Source organism: Corvus hawaiiensis, chromosome 17 (assembly GCF_020740725.1).
Source record: "Corvus hawaiiensis isolate bCorHaw1 chromosome 17, bCorHaw1.pri.cur, whole genome shotgun sequence".
In the NCBI taxonomy this organism is placed as follows: Eukaryota; Metazoa; Chordata; class Aves; order Passeriformes; family Corvidae; genus Corvus; species Corvus hawaiiensis.
In genome coordinates, this window is record NC_063229.1 from 1,661,847 (window position 1) to 1,685,646 (window position 23,800).

Here is a 23,800-nt window from a genome sequence, read left to right on the forward strand (position 1 = left end):
AGAGCTCATTGCTTTCTGTCACAACTGCTAAAGCATTGGGCTTTATCTTGCTCTCCCTGGTACCTACATGATGTCTTTGGCAAAACAGTGCATCCTCTTTTCCAGCCAAATGTACCACAACAATGGGTTTCGTAGTGCATACTCTGCCCGGGGTGTAACACTGATGGTTTAGCAGGAGCAAATTGTTCTACATTGTGTTATGAATGGTACTTAGGTACTTTAATTAACATGGTCAAAAAAAAATCTGTGTCAAATTCTCAAGCACATTGCAGTTCCCCACATCGTTTTTCAAATGGGGCGCAAGGGTGTTGGTATTTATTAAAATGGGCAAATTGTCACTTCAAGTTTTGCAGATGTTGAGTTGCTTCTGACTGGGAAGAGCTCTGTACATCATGAGTTTCACTGCAGCTGGATAAAAAGTGGTCTAATGTCCTGCTGCTGCCAGAAAAATTATAGCTTGCTCTGCTTTCTTACTCTATCTCATGTACTGCCTTAGTATTTGACTGTTCAGCAGCTGATTCAGCTCAAACCGAGCAGAAAGCTGTGTGGCGGATGTGTTTCATCTTAATTTAGTGAGCTAAGGTGGCTTTAAGGGCCAGACATCTTAGAGATGTCTCAGAAAAAGGTGTAGGAGTTATGATTGGGAAAGAAAGGCAAAGGCGAGAGGCATCTGAATTTTGGCAGAAGTGGGCTGTGAAATTGTCTTTGGCAAGTGAGCCTTGCTCCTTTCCCTCTGCCTGCTTCTAGACTGGTTCCTCCTATCTGTCATTTCCCACAGCCTTAAGGTGTGGGGTCCTTTGGTGTTTTTTAATCAATTGTTTATTTGATGTAATTACTGTTTTCATTTGGTTATGCATTTATTTCTGCTAATAGTAAAATAGGGAGAGGTGTTTTTCTTTCTACTGCTGTTTTGGGGAGCTGGGGGAAGCATGGCTTTTGACCAAAGGCTTCTATGCTTGCTAATGGCCTGCTATGTGTGAGCCCATGGAATTCTTGCTGAAAGCCTGCTTTATTCCTGGCCTTAACAGGCATTTCCCGACCCCGGTCGGACAGCGCACCACCCACGCCAGTGAACAGGCTGAGCATGCCCCAGAACACTGCTACCAACACCACTCCACCCCACAACCGGAGGCATCGGGCAGTGACTGTGAACAAAGCAACGATGAAAACCAGCACTGTAAGATTTCATACTCTGTATTTGAGTAGCTGACCCTTTGGATTGTTTCCTCAGTTAGAGGAAGTAATTTCCTTGATTGCAGGAGCTGATCTGTTCTTCTGTTCAAACAGGTAACTACTGCACATGCTTCAAAAGTGCAGCACCAACCCTCCTCTACTTCTCCACTCTCTAGCCCAAACCAGACAAGCTCTGAGCCTCGGCCACTTCCAGCTCCTCGCAGGCCAAAGGTTAACAGCATCTTGAACCTCTTTGGATCATGGTTATTTGATGCAGCATTTGTTCACTGTAAACTTCATAATGGAATAAACAGAGACAGCAGCATGACTGGTAAATATTACAAAAAATATATGTACTCTTTTTTTTCCTTGTTTTATTGACATTTCCTACCTGCAAGATAAACACATGCATAATCTAAAAATGTAAAATCTGAAGTGCTCTGTTGTAGGTAACCCCTTGAGCTGAGCCAGCATCTGCTATTATCTGAGCAGGTGTTTGGGGATTTCAAAGTTTAAAAAAACCCCAGTCTTTACTATTAAATACTCCCTTGCTCTAAAAAGCATGGCACTTCCAATTATGATACTGGGGAAAATGCTATTAAGGGAAGGAAATCATATGGTAAGACTCCACTTCCTAATTTGAAATCTGCTTGAGTATCTATGATTAATAGCAACTATTTATATCGACTCTTTAATATTTGAAAAATTGTCCTACATCACGCCACATAATGCACAAAGTGGTACTTCTCCTTGGTTTTGGAGAGTGGTGTATTTTGAATGTCTGCTTAACTTTTCCAAGAGATCTATCAGTCAATCTGTCAGTAACTCACTGGCCTAAGAAAAATAGGGGAAAGACATTTGTTGTAGCAAGTTGGATGTATAGTGGGACTTGACAGCAGCAGTTAAGCTGGTGGTCCTCCTTGTTTATTGTGTCAAATTCCTGTGTGAAAGCTTAGGATTTGGGATCTTCTAAAGGTATTTTTAGGTATGTAGCACATGACTTTTGAAAGTGTTTGTGTGGATTTCTGTGGTAGGAGTTTGGAATCTCTCTGTAAAAGGCCTGTGACTCCTGACTAGGGATACAGCTGGGCTTAGGAAGGAGTAAGGCATCCTTTGAGGGCGTGTTCAGTTGCATATGCATTTAATGTATTACTACATTTAGTACTTTTCAGATTGATTAGATCATTTAAGTTTTGACATAACCTGTTTCTTGAGCAATTTTAATGAAGTGCTGAACCTGTAAAGGAAGGATGTCAGCTGAGATGGTGCTTATGCAATAGTGTCAGCTGTAAACAGAGGTGTTGTGATGCTGGCAGAAGTACACAGTCATCCAAAATCAAAAGGTTTAACTTTCTTGAAGGGGTTCCAGGGCCTTCTATTCATGTATGCAATGTCTTAAATCACCTAACAGCAATCAGAAAATTGTTGTGTTACTAGCCTTGCAGAGGGATTTACTGGCTTTCTGAAAACTAGACAGCTGTTTGGAATTGAGTTAATTCTGTTCCTCCTCTATGCTCTTCTGAGCTGTCCATAGTGAGACCAGTCTTTGCACATCACACAATCTGCTGTGTATTAGCAGCAGTGGTTCTGAGACAATGATGTTGGTGGACTCCCAGGAACCTGGCTGGGTCACGTCCTGCTTTTTTTAGCCATTTGGAAGACAGAATTAACTTAAAGAAATTTGGGTGTTGGTACTGCTGTGTAAGGTCACTGGTCACTGTAGTGCCATGGTGGGCTGGCTGAAGGAGGGAGAACTGAGGACGGACCCCTACTGCTGAGACACTGTAGAGAGGCCCCAAACTCTGATTGCCTGATTTATCCTTTTGCTCAGCCTCTGCTTAAGGTGGGAAAATAAGCAAGACATGTAAAGGGCCAGCCCCCTGGAGTTTCTGCTGACTTGAAGCATCAGTGTCTTTTGAATGAGCTTTAAGTCCAAATTGAAAGTTTTTATTCTGGGAATCTGACCTGTGATGCCTGATGCCTCCAAATCTTTTCCTCTTCGAACAGCATAAGGCAGGAAGTGCTATGCTGGTTGACGAGGTGGGCCAGGAGGGTTCTGTATTAGGGCCCCCCGTCACAGAAGTAAGGCCCATCAATAGCAATCAGATCTGCACATTGTGCCCATCCACCTACTGCTGTTGCCCAGTGTAGATGTGGCTTGAAGGAGGAGGGCCAGCAGAGAAGGGACGGCTAGCTCCCACAGTCCCTACCCTCAGGAAAGATGTCCAAAATAAATCTGATGCTTTACAGCTGCAGTTTGGCTGTTCCTGTATGTCATGGTCCATCTGCTATGCTTTGTAGCCATGACACTTCAGCCGCTAGCTGGAGTATTCTTACCATGTTTGACTCTGCTGTCGATAATCTTAGCGTTAGCTTCAAGGAGCACTATTGTTTTTATGGGTGCTTTAAATGTTTTGATTGGGAAGTGTCTGCACTTAAAATCAGCTTTGCCATGTAGTCATGTCTTCCACTGGCCCACACACACAATATTTCTTTAGGTCTGGAACTGCAGCTGTGTAAGATCGTAGCGGCTTAAACCCATCTAATGTTTGCTTTACTTCAATGCCGTTCAGTTAAGAATTCCTTCTCTTTTGGCTGTCTGATACAGCTTCTTTGTTTCTCTGCTGTCTGGAGGACTGAGGACCACTTTGCAAAAGTATTACAACTTGCTCCTTGGTCCTGTAGAGACCCCTGTGCCCTGGGACACCTCTGGAATGCTGCATTTTCTAGTGTGTGTTCCTGTCGCGTGGCACAGCCTCAGTGAGAATCCCTATGCTGTGATTACCAAAGAGAGATTCATGAGCTCAGTGCAGGTGACCTGTGGATGAGACATGGTCTCAGGCTCTAGTTCAGAATTTAGTTTGATTCTTTTAAACAGATCCTGCTGACACACATGGCCAAGCACATTGTCCTTCTCCCATCTTACAGTGCACCTTTTTGATGAGCTCTAGGAAATAAAGAGCACTGATCGAGGCTGATGTGAATGAGTACCCCTCTACCCTTCCTTTCTTCCTTGTCCCAGGATCTCACGTTTTACCTCTGGAACTCTTTAACCTCCAGAAAGGAAGTAATGAAAAATGATGGGTGGAAAAAATGTCCAGCTTTTTGTAGGTCTTGAGATGAAAAACTGTCTAAATGGGTAGAAGGGTAACTGAATTTGCTCTACTTGACCCTGCTTTGCTGGGGAGGACTGACTATCTCCAGAGGACCCTTCAGCCTCAACTCTCCTGGTTCTGTTAGTTTAACTGCTGCCTCATGGTTTTTCAATTTTCTGTCATTGCATGGGTGAACTTCTTGTACCAACCCTTGACTGGAAAACTGTAGGTGTTCCACATTTGTGGTTGTTCTGGTTTTGTCTGTCTTACAGTTGGCTGCTGGTGATGGTTATCACCTGGAAAGCAGTTGTCCCATTTGCTCTTTGAGCCCTGTCCTTCAGGGTAGTCCTGTGTCATTGTTTAGATTCTGAAGCAGAGCAACGATTATGCCATCATTGGCATGATGCTTTTGGGCCTTGAGTGTCCTTATCAGGTTTTAGTTTCTTCACCCAGACTTTGATGGTGAAGCTTTGGGGTGGGCAGCTGATAAACATCACTGTGTTGTGGTGAGAGTAAAAATGGCCTGTTGGAATATGCATAGGTGGTTTGAAAGCAGCTGGATCCTGCTGGCGTAGTCGTTAAAATTAGATGGGTGTGTGGTATTTATGTAGCTATTATGATAGTGTAGGATAAATAGATCCCTATGATAGATAACGCCTTCATAAGAATTTGGCTACGGAGCCTGTATGAGGTTAACCCAAGAATGACAGCTTGGGTGTGTGTGTGTCTGTGCCAGGGTAGGTTCAGTGGCAGGATGTGTTTCAGACAAGCTTGGCTCTACTACTACTACCTACTACATTCTACTGCTACCTACTGTCCTCAGCCTTTGAGAATGGGGAGAGGTTCACCAGTACCTTGTGCCAGCATTTCAGCAACTGAATCTTCCAGTCTGATGGACTCATTCTCAATCCTTGTACCTAAAGGATGCCAGCTCTGCAGTTTATAGAAGCTGAAGGAGTCACCTCAGGGACTTGCTGGTATCGCCCAGAGGCTGTTGGCAGTGGGTGAGCCTTGGGGTATATCATTACCCTCACCTCTTCTGGCCCTACTGTCATTAATGTCCCATAGAATGTTACTGAGGCTCTAGGAGCAAATTCTAAGCAGCCTTGACTGGGGACATTGTGAGTGCTGCTGAGGGGCTTGGTTACAGGTCTGACCCTGCCTGTTCAAAGAACTAGCTCTCCCCAGGTGGTGGGTAGTACCTGTCTGCTGGAGTTCTAACTCTCTTCTTTCTCTGGATGTTGTTTGAGATGTTTAATGTTTCTGGGAGTGTTCTACCTTTTGTTTCTGCTTTGGAAGATTGTTAATGGAGCTGGTGGTCAGGGGAGGCATGCTCAGATAATCTGGTTGTTAGCAACTTGGCTTAGGGAAATGGGAGCTGTAATACTGTTGGGAACTCCTGGTTTGGAAGCAGGAGTACTGCTGTGAGGAGATTGCAGGTAAGTAACTTTCCCCCTGCAGGATGTACCTCAATTCAGAGGAGCCTTAGGATGGCCTGGTGTATGTTCCATGTGCACTGGGACATGGGGACAGGTCTGTGAGCTGACAAGGGTTAATACATTCTGTTAAAGAACTGATACATGTTGATATGAACAGCTCTAAATCTTAGTCGTATTTTGTAACTTTTTGTTCATTGTTTTGCATGGTACTTCCAAAACCATAATTTTGGACCTGTATGCCAATTTCCTATGTGTTTAACAAGCTTGCTGTATCATAAAGCTTTTAATCAATTTTTTAAAAAGCTAAAAGCTTCTTAACTTATATTACAATTTCACCATCTTAAAAGTATTTTATAACTACTGCTGTCCTTTGATTTGTTTCCATTTTATTTCTATTATCTTGCAGCATCTTTTATCCAAATTCTTCTTTCTTATAAATCTTGTAAGTAGGAACCAGTAGCTTTTCCTTAATTGCGGTCATGCTTTTCTTTTTTCATAATCCCATATTTTATTTGTAAACTCATTCTCATTGTCTCTTGTAGCTTTTGCACTTTTACTTGAAAAAGACAAGTAATTTCTTTTGTGTGTGTTTTTGAATGGGGAGGATTGTTGGCAAAAGCAATTAATCTGCCTGAATCAGTCCCATCTTTTCTGTACTTTAGTCTGTGATCATGTCATAAATTTCAGGACTTTGCACTAACCATGTTTTTTTTACTTAAAGCTTATTTTACAGACCTAGTGTTTGATTTGTATGCTTTGTGCATGTAGTGTTTTTTTCCAACTACAGTATATTGCTGGATAGCTTATTTAGGATAAAAAATGGCTCATGGGAAGATGCATAAAGATTTGTACTTATTTGCTACTTAACGTCAATGAAAATTTGTAAGGTAAATGTAGGTTAAATGATAAATTTGAGGACAAAAAATTAGGAGTAGGCATTTGTTATTAAGACATTTCCTTTAAAACAAAACAAAAAAGCACTCTATCTGTAAATTATCAGGTATTCCAACTGCTTGAGTGTTAACATGCCTTTGTTTGCAAGGCTGACTGTGAACCTGTTGTTCTCCAGTGTCCCTGAGCTGAGAGAGAAGAAGTTCTCTTTTGCTGGTAGAAACACATAGGTGTGATTCTGTCAGGAGCACACATTGTCTGCACTAACAAGAGCACACTCTTTATGATGTTAGTAATCCTAGAGTGAAGCTGTCCAAGGAAGAGAAAAAAAAATTGGAAAAAAAATCACATTGAGTGCAGTATATATTTTGTTTTGGTAACTATCCTGGAAGAAAGGATGGAGCCAACAGAATGAGTGGTCTCGTATCTACACAATGCTGATGTGTGAAAGGGAGACAAGAAATCTCTCTAGAAAGATATGGATTGGAGTGGTGTGGACTGGCAGAACTGGTCTGCAGGGAGAGAGCACAGAGCTGGGCAGAACCAGGTTGGGTCACAGTGGGCTCCGAGAGGGTTGTAGAGCTGTTGTGTAGGATAGGGAGCGGGAGACGGCCAGCCCACAGTTAGCTCTATTATTAGAGGCTCTATTATTAATTGGCAGTTTCAGTGATCATGTGAGGAGAGAGGGACCAAATTAGGAGAATGGGATTCCACAACCTTCTTTCTCATGTGAGGCCTTAAATTTTTTTGATTATTTTTTTAGTAAGGGTGTTTGTACAACAAAACTGGATCAAAGCCACTTGGTGTTCAGGGCAGCATGAGATGAGTTGGCCAGCTGGAAGTAAAGCACTTCCTTGGAGGTCAATAGTAATGGCACCATTGAATTTTTTTTTGTTTTTTTAGGGGAGCAAGGGAAGGTGGCACTTCATTTTTGTGGGGACAAGAACTAGGTGAGGGAGGTCCTTGCCCTTCAGAGAGGATAGGAAGCTAGTATTGGATATAAGTGCACTCTTCCCAGCAAGTTTGGGACAGTCTCTAGGATATGAAGGTCAGTTGTTGTCATCCTTATGAAGAAAACAAGTTAGGTACACCCACAAATACTTCCTAAACAGAGGCACTGGCTCAAATACAATGAACTAATAGCTTCATGTTAACTACTAAATTGGACTTGATCTTTGTGTCCAGGATCCCATGAGCCTATTCTGTACATTAACACGCACACTGAAACGCTGTTTTTTCTCTTCCCAGCTATAGCGACCCAGGCTAGTGTGGAGTTCCGCCGGAAAGGATCCCAAATGTCCACAGACACTATGGCTTCCAACCCCATGTTCGATGCAAGTGAATTCCCAGACAACTATGAAGCGGGAAGGGCAGAGGCGTGTGGGACACTGTGTAGGATATTTTGTAGCAAGAAGACTGGGGAGGAAATATTACCAGCTTACCTATCCCGGTACTAACCTATCTTCCAGTTGCTTTATTGGTGTAACTTTATGATGCAGACTAATTCCCAGTGAATAGCATTCAGTCGCTGTCTGAATCCTGTGTTGCCAGTTTAAAAGCACCTGGCTGGCCCTTCAGAGGCTGGAGGTGGGATTCCTGGCTAAGGCCAGCACTGTTTTCCTCTCACGTTTTCATGATGCTGCTTTCCACTGGGTTTTCTTCAAGTTCCAGTTAAAGGGGAGATCCTTAAGTGCCTTCAGCTGGGAGGAACATTTTCTTTGACACTTTCTTGCCTCCTGTATTATTATTTTTGTTTAGTTTGTCACTGAGTACTGTTCAGCTGGAAAAAATACATGTGCAGGCATAAGACTTTGTACATTTTATTAGACCACAAAGGTTCTTGTCAAATACCACATCATCGGGTTTGGTTTTTTGTAGTTGCTTTTTTTTTTCACTCTCTGAGTATTGGAATGCAGTAATATCCCATTATTTGAAACAGTTGTGTTTCTGAACACAACTACTTCTGTGTTCAGTATTATTTCTGAGAAAATGAGGCAGTTTTGCCTGTCATAGTATACCTTTTTCACAGATTTTTGTTATGTAAAACAGCAAATGCTAGTGGCAGAGAATTTTAAATCATGATTCTGTCAAACTGTTCAGGTACATTTGTCTCAGATGGCATCAAAGCTTCCCAGAAGACTGAAAAATTTTATTTCTTGGATGTTGTAGTATTTTTTGTATAGATAGATCATATTTCTCTTGGCCAGTCAGTGAGATTCCTCTGTGTCTGCAAGACTTTTGAAACAACTGAGAGGGCATACATGTTCTCTATCAAGAATCTGCAAAAGAAACTAACTGCTCTAGGATGATGGGCAGCTGGGTTTCTGTCATTGCTTTTTCATTTGAAGTGGTTATGATGGTTATGTTTGGTCTCATTTTCCAAATTGCTGATCAGTGTGTCTTGTCCTGATGTTCTGTCCATTGTCCTGTCCACTGCCTCCCCCGAGATTTCACAGTATTTTTTCCTCATGTTGAGGAGTTAAAATCAAGGTCTTGCTCCCACCCTTAGATGGGAAGGGTGTAGTGGAGAGCAGGTGATTCAAGCACTGTTAGTAACCAGCTGGTTGTGCTTGCTCAGCTCCCAGTCTGGGTGTTGCAACAAGTCAAAGATTTCAGTAAAACTGTGCTGCACTGGTTTTTCATATGAAATACCTGTCATTTGTGAGGGTTTATTAAGCTGGTCAGGTGTGCTTGCCTGTGCTCAAGTAATGTAGGGGAAGACTCATATCAACATTTCCTAGCTCTGATTTTGAAACTTACTCTATTTTATATAGACAAGATCAAATAGTGGCTGCACATTCTTTTTCATATGGGATTCTGATGCTTTTTATGTGCAAATAATTTAATCTTATCTTTCTTTGTCAGATTTTACATGCTTTTAATTCAGGGTTTGCAGATAGCAGATTTCGTTTGCCACCCGGTTCTTGCCAGTGTTATTCTAAACTCCCCTCCTCTGTTCTGCTGTGACCTGAAAGGCATTGATGTTGTGGTTCCCTACTTCATTTCGGCTCTGGAAACTATTTTACCTGACAGGTAAATTGCAATATCCATATAAACATCATCAGAGATGTTGGGAGGTGTTTGTCTTCTGTCATTCCTGAGTAGTCTCACCAGAGGAATTCTGTGATGTGGGGTCCACAGTGTGTGTGTATTTGATGGTGATAATAGCAACACTGTGTAAGCTCAAATTTTCAGTTTCATTTAATGCAAAATTTCTTCAAAGCAATGATAGTGCTTATTTTAAATGAAGTATGAGTTGTTAGTTGCATATTCATTGATGCAAAGCAGTGCCTTTAAGAATAGGAAAATATATTGAAATATATCAAAAATATATTGAAAGCCTATTGATTTTAAAGTAAACTTTCACAAGATATTCGTTAGTGGCTGTTGTTGCAGTGTATTCAATAAATAAGTAATCCCATACATCATTAAATGGAAAAATTGATAATTTAGACTGATTAAATTGGAGTAGGTTCTTATCAGAGCTTTATAGATTTCTGGATGTTTTGCTAAGTTAGGCACTTGATAGTACTCTCTGCATGCCTTCTTCAGTGTATGTGTTATGTCTTGGTACCATGTTTCATTTTGATGTTAGGCATTTAGACACAAAGCATTATTTATCTCCTGGACTTAAATCTGAGCCACTGCTTCTTCTAATGTAGCTCTTAGAAAGAAACAGCTACATTGCATACTGCAAATTACTTAAGACTATTGGGTGGGTGTATATTTAATTTTAACTTAGTTACATTCAGCTCCAGATTCTTGTGAAAAGTTGATTAACTGTCTGATGCTTTGACTTGCAGAGAACTCTCAAAGTTTAAAATCTATGTAAACCCCACAGAGCTAAGAAGAGCTTCCATTAACATCTTGCTATCTCTGTTGCCTCTCCCTCATCATTTTGGAACAATAAAGTCTGAGGTAGTACATTTATCACTATGTTTTGCATTTCCATTTTTCTTTTCCCTGGGAGTGGGGTTTGGATGGGTTGTGGGTTGTATTGGGTGTTTTCTTTAGTGCTGGCACTCTTCCAGTGAACCTGGAACAGTACAACCATATTACAAGGTGTCGGTAGCAGTGTGTGCTGTGAATGTTGACTTTTGAGACCCTACTGATGTGATCTTTAATTGATACTGAAATAAGTGTATTTTTTTCTTCAGGTTGTCCTGGAAGGGAAATTCAGCAATGATGACAGCTCAACGTATGATAAGCCAGTAACATTCCTGTCCTTGAAGCTGAGGCTTGTGAATATCCTTATAGGAGCTTTGCAAACGGAAACTGATCCCAACAATACTCAAATGATACTAGGTTATTTCAGCTTTTTTATTTATTAACTGTATTATAGAAGTGTCTCAATTAATCTGTCCTGGGATAATGTGGGTTGTTAGTGATGTGTTGCTTTGCAAGAAGAAGGTTTAAATTCCTGGCAGGTTGTCATATATGTAACCTCCCTCATACTATGAAAACATCTTAAAAAGTCACATTTTTGTTATTCTTCCTCCTTTTATGTGGAGTAGTACTTGAAAAGTAGAGGCAAAAGTAAAGCACATTCTAGCACAGAGAATCAGTCTTAACTAGAAATGGAAGTAGGTAAAAATGTCATGATTCTGGGAAGGATTCCTGACTAAAGGATTTCAGAGAAAACCTTAGGTTTTGGCACGGTTAAGCCTAAGAAACATATTGAAATACTGGTGACTGGTGGTCCAGCATTGGCAAAATACAGATGGCATTTGTTTAGCAGTGTGTAAATCCTCAGACAAAACCCAAAGGTTTTCGAATAGAGTTTGGAGCTGCACTATGCACAGTTTGGAAAACTGTTCTTTGAGGTAATGAGTGGATTAACATTATGCTGAATACTCAGAAAGGAAGCAGAAGATGAAAACTTGGATAGTGCATAATCTGAAAAGTCAAGTATGTTTTCAGATAAGTAAAAATGTATGTGCCTATTATTCTCCCTTGTTCCTCCTTATTCTTCTCTCTTTAGAAGTGCTTTTTTCAACATAATGGTGTTCTTGCCCTTACCACTTTCCTTTTGTATGTTTAAAAAGGCCACAGTCTTGTGGTGTGTGAGAGGTGTCTGCCTTTTTCTGGGAGGCAGAGAGTTTATCTGGTTAACAGAGGAGGGCAAGAAAATGATGTGTAGTTGTCCTGGTTTGAGACAAATTTGGAGGAACGTCCGAAGTGAACGTCCTCTGATAGCAGGTTACAGCCACCCCTCCCCCACCAGTTTCAGGAGGAAATTCCTCGGAGTAAAAGTGAAAAAGGAAAAAAACTATTTATTTAACAAGTAAAGTGCATGCAGGCATGGGGGAAAAAAACAATAATGCTAAATAATAAAACCTCTTGCTGTGGAGAGAACCTGGGTAGATTTCAGAATCCTTTTTGGGTGTGGCTTTCTCCTCTCCAGAGCTGGGGTTCGGTGGGGACCCCCTCGGGGCTGAGGTGTAGGGCCTCCCAGTACGTTCTGGTGTTGCTGAACAGTCCAGAAGAGAAGAGGAAGAAGAAGCCAAAGTCCCAGGGAAAAACTCTCTTGCCTCAGCTATCAGACTAGCGTCAAAGCAAAGGAGTTTAACTCTCCATCTCTCTCCTGAGAAAAGGAGCCAAGATCTGGGAAAAGCAGGAAGGTGCTTTCTTCTGCTCTGTAGCATCCAGGAACGCAGGGGAGTGTGTATCTGTGTCCTTGAGCACAAAACCACTTGTTTTTTTTTTTTCCCTTTCTCTCAGACCCAGCTTAAAGACACAGAAGGGCACAGGATTCATGTCTGGCCTAGGGCAGATGATGGGGAATACAGTATCATACAGTCACCCCAGGACAGTAGTTAAGGGAAGGGAAGCAAATCCAAGTCTGCAAAGGCTTTTGGAAGGTTACCTTGCAATAGTTTAAGTAGTTCCTTTTCTTGCAGAAGACTAGAGGGGAATAATTTGAAAGAATAATTTGCACCCAGTGCTGGAGAATGGATGAAGATATCTGTGGTTTCCAAGTGAGACCCTCAGAGCATTGGTGCACAGACGATTGTCCCACCTCCAGCACTGTGTCTGGTACCGCAGGGTGATGCTCTGTTAAATCCCACCCATGTGGTCCCATGCCCCTCCACACTGAGTTGGTCTGCAGCCAGCTGGGTGGGTGCTCTGCCTTGAATGGCTTTTCTGCTGGGAAGTATTATTCCCATGCTAGTCCCTGCCTGTTCACCTGCCCTGTATTCCTCCTCTTAAGCTCCTGTTTCCTTATGTGAAGTTATCTCCTGCTGGCTGTAGCTGGACAGGATTCATGCATCTCCAGCTTAGCCAGAAATTCTCACATGTGCCACCAGCTTCTCAACAAAACCAGGGTTTGTTTCCATCTGCCAATAAATGTTTGGCAGAGAGTGGCGCATTTCATAGAATCATGGAGTGGTTTGGGTTGGAAGGGACCTTAAAGCTCATGTCATTCCACCCTGCTATTCCACCATGCATTCCACCCCCATTCCCTGGATGGAGACATCTTCCACTACCCCAGGTTGCTCCAAGGCCTGTCCAGCATGGGCTTGGACCCTTCCAGGGATGGAGCAGCCACAGCTTCTCTGGGCAACCTGTGCCAGGGCCTTCCCACCCTCACAGGGAAGAATTTCTTCCCACCATCCCACCTCACCTTGCCCTCTTTGTGTGAAAACATTCCCCCTTGTCCTATTGTTTCCCTTCGTAGAGTAAGTTGTGTTTTCCTAAATGTTCATTGATGGATGAGACAGGGGAAGGAGGCAGAAAATTAAAACTGATGTCACCAAATGTGTCAGTGTCAGCCAGTTTCAGGTCCATGTCCTTATTGCTTCTTCCTTCATCATTTGGGGGTGATGCTGCCAAGCAGGTACAGGCTGTTCACCCTAGTTTAGCTAAGACACATCAGCAGTTTTGATTTAAATGAGTTAAATCTTTCCTGAGGTTGCAGAGAGAACTCTGTCCTGGCTAGTTTGGATGCAGTGGGGTTGGTGATCCCTGCAGTTAAGAGTTTCAGCTTTTTAAATACAATATTTTGGGCACTGATGGAAATTAGAGCATGGAAAGTGAGAGGCTGGGGAGAACTTTCAGGCAGAGAGAATTTCAGTGTATCCCACTTCAGATTACGAGCTGGTCTTCTGATATCTTTAAATGTAACCTGAGTTTTTAAATGAGCACAATCTGGTATGAGACAAGGAAACACTCCAGCCCTTCTGTGAAGTCAAAATCCTTCCAAACTGAGGAATTTGACAGACCTATCACAGAACAGTTGGGACTGGAGGAGACCTCTGCAGATTATCCAGTCCAACTCCCTGTCAAGGCAGAGTCACCAGGAGCAGGTGACGCAGGAACCTGTCCAGGTGGGTTTTGAATGTCCTCAGAGAGGGAGAGTCCCTGACCTCCCTGGACAGCCTGTTCCAGTGCTCTGCCACCCTCCATGGAAAGAAGTTTTTCCTCGTGTTGAGGTGGAACTTCTTCTATTTTAGTTTGTGCATTACTTGTTGTCCTGTTGCTGGATACCACTAAACAGTCTGGCACCATCTTCTGGACATCCACCCTTGAGATACTGATATGTAATGAGATCTCCTCTCAGTCTTTTCTAGACTATGTTCAAAGCATTTTTAACATAGCTGAAAGCATTCTGTTCAAAGCATTTTTAACATAGCTGAAAGCATTCTGTGTCTCAACTTTCATCTGCTTCAAATGGCTAAGCCTGAAGCAAGTCCTGTGTTTTAATAAGAGCTTTTATAAAACAGGATTGCAAGTCTCTATGTTAGACCTTCTGTGCTGCTTGGTAATTTTTAGTAGTGAATTCTACTGTAGTCCATAGTTACCTTCTTCTATCTGATTCTGCAGGTGCAATGTTAAATATTGTTCAGGATTCAGCGCTGCTAGAAGCCATTGGCTGTCAGATGGAAACGGTGAGTATTTTTTGTTTATGAAGTTATTTCTTCAGAAAGAATGCATTCCTCACTTTACCTGCTATGGAAAGGGGCTCAGGTAGCATCTTGAGGTTTGGTCTTTTGTATCTGAGAGCATGGGGAACTCAGAAATTGTCTCATCTCTCGAAACTGCCTTTCACTTTGCAGAATGGTGGTGAAAACAACCTCTTCAAGAGCCACAGTCGTACTAACAGTGGCATTAGCACTGCAAGCGGTGGCAGCACAGAGCCCACAACACCTGACAGTGAGCGGCCAGCACAGGCCCTCCTGAGGGATTATGGTAAGGATAGCTCTTTGGAAAACTGTCATGGTATGCCAGGTTGATGTTTTCTGGGTTTTTCTGTTCTAGTGTGCCCAGGTGTTTGAAGCCAGGGGGGATAGTCCAGCTGTGTGCTGCAAGTCTGCACTTACATGTGCCCTTCCAGTGGTTGTCTTAACCCTTCTAAAGGACTCTTAACATTTTCAAAATCAGAATGTAAAAGTTTATGAAAAAGGTGTTTGCAGACTTTACTTTAACTTATGTTTTCAAGACACTTAGTTTCTGCCAACAGGAATGGGATATATGTACACCAAGTGTACATTAATTGCTTCATTCGTTTGATAGCATTCCAAATGCTCTCCTGACCTCTGCAGCACCTTTTCTTAAACCACATTTAAAGAACATTTCAGGGACTCTGGCTTTTATAGAGCAAGTAAGCAGAATGCTTGTGATATGTCTTTGTTATAACAATAGAATTTAGTAATTAACTTTAGTTTTCTGTGTCTTATACTGTCCATTTTTGACTCTCTGTAGTAAAATCCATGTTCTAAATCTGTGTGTGGTAATCTGGCTGACTGTCACAATCCTGCAATTTCATTTGCTCCTGTGGTCTTCAGTTTAACTGATGTTGGCCAATTAAATGTGAGAACAAATCACCTTTATTATATTGCAGCCAAGACTGACAATTCTGTCATCACCAACAAAAAATGTTTGGTGTTGTTTTTTTATCTAGTTCTGTAAATAGTAAGAGGAGGGAGATTATCAGGAAAGGCTTCAGTATATTCTAGGGATTCATATAAACATGTTGGTGCTTTCCCTACAGGATTTGCTTGTTTGAAATTATCAAAGTGCTAGTTTTCTGCACACCATTTAAATTGTGTGTTTATTTTATGTGGGTTTTCATTGACAAGTGCTTGTAAAAATATTCATTTGTAAGATTTAAAAAATCTTCTAAATATTTGAATTACTGAGTCTTCATACCATGATGTAACTTGAAATATATTTTTGTAGTATATTCATTTTATTGGATTTTTTAAATTTCCTGTGCACAGAAGGTAAGATTGTAAGGAGCTTATGAAAAGGATTTACGTTTCAACTGGATGCTTCAAACAAGAGAAAATTGAAAACAAGATGGTCTGTTGTTACTGTTTAGCCATAGTAGATTCTTGAATCTTTTCCTGGTGTGACATTGGACTTAGTTCTTGAGTGTTAAATAAGGTAATTTAAATTTTGGGAAGGATATGCCTTATCCGTCATAGTTCTCATGTCTCTTTGTAACTAGTCATTGAGCAGTTTTTTATTTCTGACATTAATTTGCATACTTCAATTTTAAGAAATACAGATAGTATTTATGTTTCCTAGTATTTTGAAGTAAGAACAACTTATACTTAAAACATTTTCTGTTTTTAATTTGGAATTAAAGGTTCAAGGAAATGAAAGGTTAAAAGTAATTGTTTCTTTCTCTAGCACTGATTCTTTCATTATCTACATCTGTTAATCTAGTGCAGCTTTTGATAAACATTAGGTATGGAAAGAATGGTTTACTTCTGACACAGGTATCTGAAATTACATGTGCTCCTTAGTTCCTCAATACAACTACTAATGTTTCATATACATTACCAATGCCTGTATTTGTCAGAGACTAAAAGACATGACATGACAGACAATTTAAGTACAATAGCGAAACCTGAAGCTGGTTGTTCTGCTGCTGGGATTATTCAAAATGTCTTTTAAAAAAATTAAATTGAGCTAGCTAGTCTGAATGGATTTGTATAATGCCTGGAGAGTACGTGAGGGAGTTAGCCCGTGCAAAAGTCACCAACCCAGTTTTGAGATGGTTAGGGTTTATTTTATGTCTGTATTGTGGCTGCTTTGCCTTGTGCCTCTGCTTTGCTTATTGTCACTAATGCTTAGTTATTTTCCCTCCCTGTGGTGTGTGGTTTTGGGGTTATATCCTAGCTCTTCATACAGATACAGCTGCTGGATTGCTGATCCGCAGCATCCACCTGGTAACCCAAAGGCTCAACTCCCAGTGGAGGCAGGACATGAGTATCTCTCTGGCTGCCCTGGAGCTGCTCTCTGGACTGGCAAAGGTGAGACATGCAGCGTGGCGTGCTCTGGCCCCTTCTCACAGGGTGGTTGTGGTCCTGCCTGGGTGAAAGTCATGCCACAAAACATATTTCTGTGGCTGAGTTTGTCAGCAACTCTTCTGTTTGGAAATGAAAAAGAAACAGCGCTGCTGTTGTAGGTAATTTTCTCCCGGTGTAAATGCACTGTGGCTCAAAGGATGCATGGCCTGGGAATGCCTTTTGGCTGAAACTTCTGTTGTACCACTTTTCCCCTTCTTCTCATCCTGGAAATAGTTTTTAGAGCTTGACAAAACATAGTGTATCGCTAATAGGAAGTGTTGCCTTCTTCAGAGCTTTATCTGCACGCAGTTCCTTCATTCAACACAAATAACAACTAAAGCTACTAGGTGGGGGAGACGAGTTGTTGAGATGCAAAGTGCCCCTTTCTGCCTGAGAGCTCTTGTGCCCAGGCTGGACTTCATGGCCTTGTTAAGCAGAAGTCCGGTGTACTTAGAGCAGCCACGATAACCTGGTGTGACAATTCAGCATTTCTCATCATAATCCCTCAAGAACTCAACAGATGTCTTTCAATGTATGTCTCAGGCAGTTTTTAGAGCACAAAGTCAGCACTGAGCCATATTGGACTGGGTGTTCATTCACTATTGCAGTCGCATGAACTGATGAATGTATTTGAAAGTGTTCTGAAATGAATTAATGTGTATTATTAGGTCTTATAGAGCACCATACAGAACCAGGGGTTCCTGCAGCTTGTGTGGTTAAACCAGGATTTTCTTGGTTTGGTTTGGTTTTTTTTTCTTGCAGGGTTATGGGTATGTGGAAATATATTATCTTTTGAAATGTATCCCCAGGTTAATACTAAATATTGTAGTCTTTGTATAATTCTCATGCAACTGAAGTAATTCTTGCCCTGGAATATCTTTCCCCTTTAAAACAAAGTGGGGAAAAGAGAGATCACTTCTTCCTGCAGAACTGCAGTGGGGACCTGTTCTGCTTGTGTCTTTGGAGGTGACAGGTCCCAAAGCCTTTCTCAGGTAGGGGCTGCCCTGTCTTGTGTCTGTTCAGCACTAGGTTATTAGTGGGACTTGGAAAAGTCAAAAGTCTTGTTTCCTGCTGGTTCACAAACCTCCCTTTCATAAGCTCACCTTTAGGGGACTCTGCTGTAGATCTTGGGCTTCTGAAGGATGTTCTACCTAAATCCTGGGGCTCTGAATCGTCACTCCCATTTGTGGAGTACAGCTGCCAGGCTTCAGTGCTGGCACCAGCAAGCCCATCCACCTTCCTGCTTGGATAAGGGTACACCTGAATAAGCAAAGCTTTACAGAGCATGGTCAGATGCTACAGAGTAGAAAAATCCATCTGTTCCTATGCTGAGTCACAGGCTGTGAATAAGAGAGAAGAGAAATTCAGTTCTTTAGCCCTACAGTGCAGATCCTCATGGCACATTGTGCTGTTTCCTGACCTTCTGGTCTGGAGCCTTGCTTTCTGCAGCCCTGAGCTGGGAGAGGAGCAGAGAGGGGTGTTTGCAGTGAGTTTTGGGGAAGAGGTTATGGGGTTTTTGTCATTGTGCTTGTCGGAGGATGGCTTTTTTGTTCCTTTTTCCAGGGGTGAAAGTTACTGTGATGAGAATATGTCTAGGGGAAAGGTACTTGAGCAGAATGAAGCTGAATGTGGAAGGGAAACTTGGCAGTGAGTGAGTTCTTGGAGATACAGAATGGGTTGCTAGAGCTGAAGAGTCATTTGTGGAAAATAAGTTTCAATACTGCAAATTCAGCTTACATTTGGTTTCTTATCAAGCCACGCTGGTACCATTCCTGATCTTGGAAACCAAGCCATGCAATGTGGTCACACCTCAGTGCAGCATTTCTTTACTTTTAGTTTCAATATCCATCACTGTTAAATACCTGCAATTTTAACCTGTAATCAAAAAAGAGCTCAACTGTTTATTCCTATTTCTTAAAACTGCATTTAAAAATGTTTTCAAGAACTGTTTTTTCTCTGGAAGATTTTTGTGGAGGAATTCTCACCCTGTCGCCCTTGTGCGGTGCAGGTGAAGGTGGTGGTCGATCCCTCGGATCGGAAGCGCGCGATCAGCTCCGTGTGCAGCTACATCGTGTACCAGTGCAGCCGCCCGGCCCCGCTGCACTCCCGGGACCTGCACTCCATGATCGTGGCAGCTTTCCAGTGCCTCTGTGTCTGGCTCACGGAGCACCCCGACATGCTCGATGAGAAGGTCAGAGTCTCCAGTGGATAGATTTTGAGTGCTGCATCTGAAATGCCTTTTGTGCCCAACCTCAATAATTTAAAATAGTGTGGTTTGCTTAACTTTCTTAGGAATTCCAAAACAGTTTCTGTGCAAAATACTTCTGAACTTTAATTCCTGATCTTTATTCACCAATACAGTTTTTGGCTTTAAAATTACCTTTATAGTTATAGGAATGTCTCAATCTTTCTTCTTGCTTTGTGAAACTGGAAAAAGAGAGAAGAACAGAAATCTGGAAAAAAACCAGAAAAGAAACATAGAAATGAATGGGGTAACCCATAGCTGCAGGTAGCCATGACTCTCCTTGTATCTCAGCTCTTACCTGACTAAAGCATTTTCTAGGCTTAATAGAATTCCTTTGATGCTTTGATTCTTTGATAATCAGAGTTTGTTTCACCAAGAAACCAATTTTCTAGCAACTGAGCAAAGCATAGCTCAATGGAAGGTGGAATTTGCTTGGGAAGCTTGAGAAGAGCAGGAAATGAGAGGCATGTTTTCAATTGCCTTCTGCCTTGCTGCTTAAGAAAAAATGAAAAAATTTGGATGCACATTTTCATTACTGGTCTCCTTTCAGAGCCAAGTTAGTGATTTTTCTGTGGTTTTATAGATAATAGATATGTATGTATTGTGTAATATTTTGTTATCTTTTTAGATAGAACATGTTTATGTTTTGTTTATTTTGTAATGTACAAAAGTACGTATATTTTAAAAAAAAGAAGATTGAAAACCCACAAGCAGAACTTTAAAGATGCTTTCTGAATGTGCTTTGGAGTACTGGCGTGGCAGTAGGTGACTACGATAGGATGGTGGCACAGGTTGTGGTTCATAATGCTGTATTCCATTTCTTTATGGTCTTTTTTATTTCAATTACCACTATAAGGAAATAGTGCTACATACTGTGTGCACTATGTACTGGAGACTGAGTAGCTCCTTTCTGAGTCATGATAGTCAGATGAGAACCTTTCCCTGCGTTTGCAATTATTAAAAATGCAGCTTTCCAGGTGCCTCCTCTTACATTTGCTTTGAATTTCACCTGCTGTATTGCTACTCTGTAAACTCTTGCTGCAGTTCTTCGTGGCCAGTCTTTGCAGCTCAATACTGGTTAATTTTGATCTGTTAGAAAACTTTGATTTTTCTCTTCACCTTTTATTCTATATCAACGATGAATATAAGGAAAGACAAAGGCCAAGACATAGAACCCTATCAGGTTTCTGGTGGTACAGCCTGACCACTCGTGTTCAGTTTTAATCAGTTATTTGTTCAGGAGAAGTCTTCCTTTGTTATTCTGTAGCTCAGGCCATGAGAGTTGAACCTTTGTTGTAGCAATCCAAATATTTTCAGCAGGTGATTTTGTTCTGCACAGCACTTTTGTGTCATAGCTGCAGCTCTACTGAGTGTTGGCCTCTCCTGTAATAGATTTGTTGATGCTTTTACAGTGTACTTTTAGAATGTTCTTATTCTTCTCTTGGTGAATTAGATACCATGATGTATTTTACTAACGAAGGATGTTGGCAAATGAAAAATTTAGAAAAGGATTTCTTGCAGTTTTCCAGATGAGTTCATTCTTGATGTGCTTAGAACTTAAAACTTCTGCAAAGAGTCCCAGAAATGCATTTATTGTCTCTTTAAATATGTGTACATTTTTTGGTTGCATTCATAATAGTCCTCTTGGCAATTTGGTATGTAAATGTATTTATTCATTCAGAGCACTTTTTACCATTAGAATATGAGTAGATAATACAAGTACACATCTATAAACAGAAAAAATACCAGTTCTATAGCAAATGTGGTCTTATTTTAACAGTGTTGGAATAATCTTCTGCCTTTAAATAAAGAGCTCATACTACCAGCAGTGGGTTTTTTTACTTAATGATATATCACTATTTCCATGAGGTTTTGGAGATGTTTATCCAAATGCTTCTGCTTCACGGTTGTTCTTGTGTTTTAGGATTGTTTAAAAGAGGTACTGGAGATTGTGGAGCTGGGCATTTCAGGGAGTAAATCCAAAAACAGCGAACAGGAGGTCAAGTACAAAGGAGATAAGGAGCCAAACCCTGCATCCATGCGAGTGAAGGATGCTGCTGAAGCTACACTAACATGGTATGTAATTTGTCAGAGCACCTTTAATGTTCAGTGTTGTCTTGTCTGAGAGTGTTTAATAGGGAGTTCCCAGCAGGTGATCTCTGATGTAACAAGAGCATTTAAGAAGTTAGGCAGAAGTTCCCTTTCTTTGCCTTTTGGGCAGGACTCTGCTCTGCCTTAGATCTCCCCCCCTCCCCTTGCAGGTGTTAACAGAAAACAGATCCCTCTGGTCATTGTTTTCCCCTCCTGCCTCCTCTCTCCTTGTACAGCAAAACCCACATCCTCCTCCAGCCCTGGTGTTCTGTTCTCGGCCAGGCCTCTCTGCAGACAGCAATTCCCTCTCTCTTTCACTTAACTTAGTGATCCTGTCTTCCCATTTTCTCTTCTCCTCAGCCTGACAACATATGCTGTCCCCACTCTGGTGAGGAAACTGATAGACACTGTGTGACAGCAGGGAATGGCACATGCAGCACATGTATGCTGGAGCAGGATGGGATGGCTTCCTGCCCACAGCGTTGGGCTTGCTTAATATATTTGAGAGGTTCTACTGGAAATGCAGTAACAGATAATGTGTGGGTTGGGGAAGCACAGAGAGGAAAATTGGGATTTGCTCCAGAGAACTTGGAAAGCACTGTGTTATGGGCTGAACAGTATGATGGCAGACAGGACAGATTGAGGATGGGGAGGATAAATATGTTTTGCAAAAGGCAATAGCTGCTTTCTTTTTTGCTCTGCTTTGAAATCCAACTGTTATAAATGTTACTGTTAGTAAAAACAAGTGTGTAATTTCCAAGAAAAAGCAACTACTCTTCGGAACTTGTGGACAAATCCTTATTGGTGCCTGAAAGTGTTTATTTTCATTTAGAGACATGAAACTGTTTTCACAGTAAAGTGGAAAAGTGTGTGGAGAAGGCAATCAATAGACTGACTTTTGGTCTACGTGCTGGTGTTAAGGGTAAAGTCCTGACTTAAATCATATGAACTTCAGTCCAACTCTGGACAGCTCTCATTACTGGTTCCTGCCATAGAAATTTTCAATTTCTAATAGTGTTGGTGAGATCATGTACAACTTCAGATGATCTAAAATGGTGCTTCTAGGGGCCTTCTAAGGCTGTGGCTCCAAGGAAGTAAGCACTGTTGGACCCCACCTGGAGGTTTTCTTCCAGGGAAGATGACCATCTGTGGTAGTCACGCTTATGTGATCCTGGACCTTTTAGGGTCCCAACCCTTTAAAGGGTTTTAAGGTACTGTAATCCGTACTTGAAGAAAGCAAAGGCAATTGTAATTAGTGCACTGCCATGTCTGTCCTGCTTGTTGATATGAGGGGGCTAAAGTATGGATGATTGGAGAAATAATCTTTTAAAAATGAACATGAAGCTATGGAAGGGTACAGATTTTCGTGCTTTAAAGCATGTCTTTATAACCCAGGTTATAAAGAAGCTCATTCTATAGGCAGAGTACTCTTCTTTGTAGGTTTTCATGTATGTCTTTCTGAAGGTACTGGTTATCTTAAAATAACCTGATGGGTGAGGGCAGATGTGCCCTGATAATGTAACTGCTAGGTCAAGATACAGATGAAGAATGTGAGTGAAAATTTGTGCTTGGGTGGAACAGTTCACTTAATCTGTCATAACTCTCAACTTTTTTCTCACTTGCAGCATTATGCAGCTACTTGGAGCATTTCCTTCTCCCAGTGGTCCTGCTTCTCCTTGCAGCTTGGTGAATGAAACCACGTTAATTAAATATTCCCGTCTCCCTACCATAAACAAGCACAGCTTCCGTTACTTTGTTTTGGATAATAGTGTCATCCTGGCCATGTTGGAGCAGCCTCTAGGGAACGAACAGAGTAAGTTCAGATTTCCCATTTCCTTCTTTCTCAGGTTAAAACTTTCTGTATGGAGCTGCAAAACAAAGGTACTTCATCAAGTGTCTCTTTCGCATTTCAGGGGCTTTCCTGTCTGTGGGTGGGCACATAGAGCAGAGTGTTGCTCTGGGATGAAGTGGTGGGAATAACTTTAATGCCCATGATAATCAAACATGCACAAGCCTACCCAAATTGTTCATGCAGTTGTCCAAGTCTCTCAACCAGTTGGATCATATACTTGCTGCTGACTGCCATTGAAATAATGGGTGATGGACAAAAGCATCAACATCCTTGTTTGTACAAGAATGAAAATGTGAAGAGTATAGGAGACTTGATAGGGATAAGTGCTCAACATATAGTTAGTATGTCTCCTTTATGCTTGCACCATTGCTGCTGCTTGCTTTAGGCCTCCTATTACTGCATATTTCTGTGGGTGCTTTCAGCTCAGGTGGTTTTAGTTGCTTAGGAGCTGTTTTAACTTTCTCATATCTGATCCTGTTCTGTCAATGACACCTCCTGTAAAGGAGATTTGTGACAGGGTGTTGTGATAGGGTGTTGGCTTTCACAGCCGAGTCTAGCTCATTTCAGCCTCATAGACTTTGACCATCGAGAATTTATATTACAAAAATCTGGTATTAAGTGATAATTTGAACAGAATAACTGATCTCTCTGTAAGTCTTCATGTGTCATGGTGTTACCTAATAGAACAGATGAAAATTCTCTAAGATGCTACCTCA

The 23,800-nt window shown here is 41.5% G+C and overlaps 1 protein-coding gene across 4 annotated transcripts in view; it reads left to right on the forward strand.

The window, feature by feature from the left end:
- The window catches only part of RALGAPB (Ral GTPase activating protein non-catalytic subunit beta), a 64,782-nt gene that overhangs the window by 20,503 nt on the left and 20,479 nt on the right, over positions 1–23,800 (forward strand). Inside the window, exons 8-20 of one of the 4 annotated variants that reach the window (XM_048321646.1) lie at positions 1,029–1,177; positions 1,288–1,504; positions 6,114–6,149; positions 7,847–8,048; positions 9,464–9,631; positions 10,402–10,516; positions 10,756–10,903; positions 14,423–14,487; positions 14,656–14,788; positions 16,727–16,860; positions 18,905–19,087; positions 21,066–21,217; positions 22,858–23,045. In XM_048321646.1, the coding sequence (XP_048177603.1) occupies positions 1,029–1,177; positions 1,288–1,504; positions 6,114–6,149; positions 7,847–8,048; positions 9,464–9,631; positions 10,402–10,516; positions 10,756–10,903; positions 14,423–14,487; positions 14,656–14,788; positions 16,727–16,860; positions 18,905–19,087; positions 21,066–21,217; positions 22,858–23,045 (1,890 nt within the window). The remainder of the gene's footprint in view (positions 1–1,028; positions 1,178–1,287; positions 1,505–6,113; positions 6,150–7,846; positions 8,049–9,463; positions 9,632–10,401; positions 10,517–10,755; positions 10,904–14,422; positions 14,488–14,655; positions 14,789–16,726; positions 16,861–18,904; positions 19,088–21,065; positions 21,218–22,857; positions 23,046–23,800) is intronic. The other 3 variants (XM_048321647.1, XM_048321648.1, XM_048321649.1) reach the window with 3 other exon arrangements.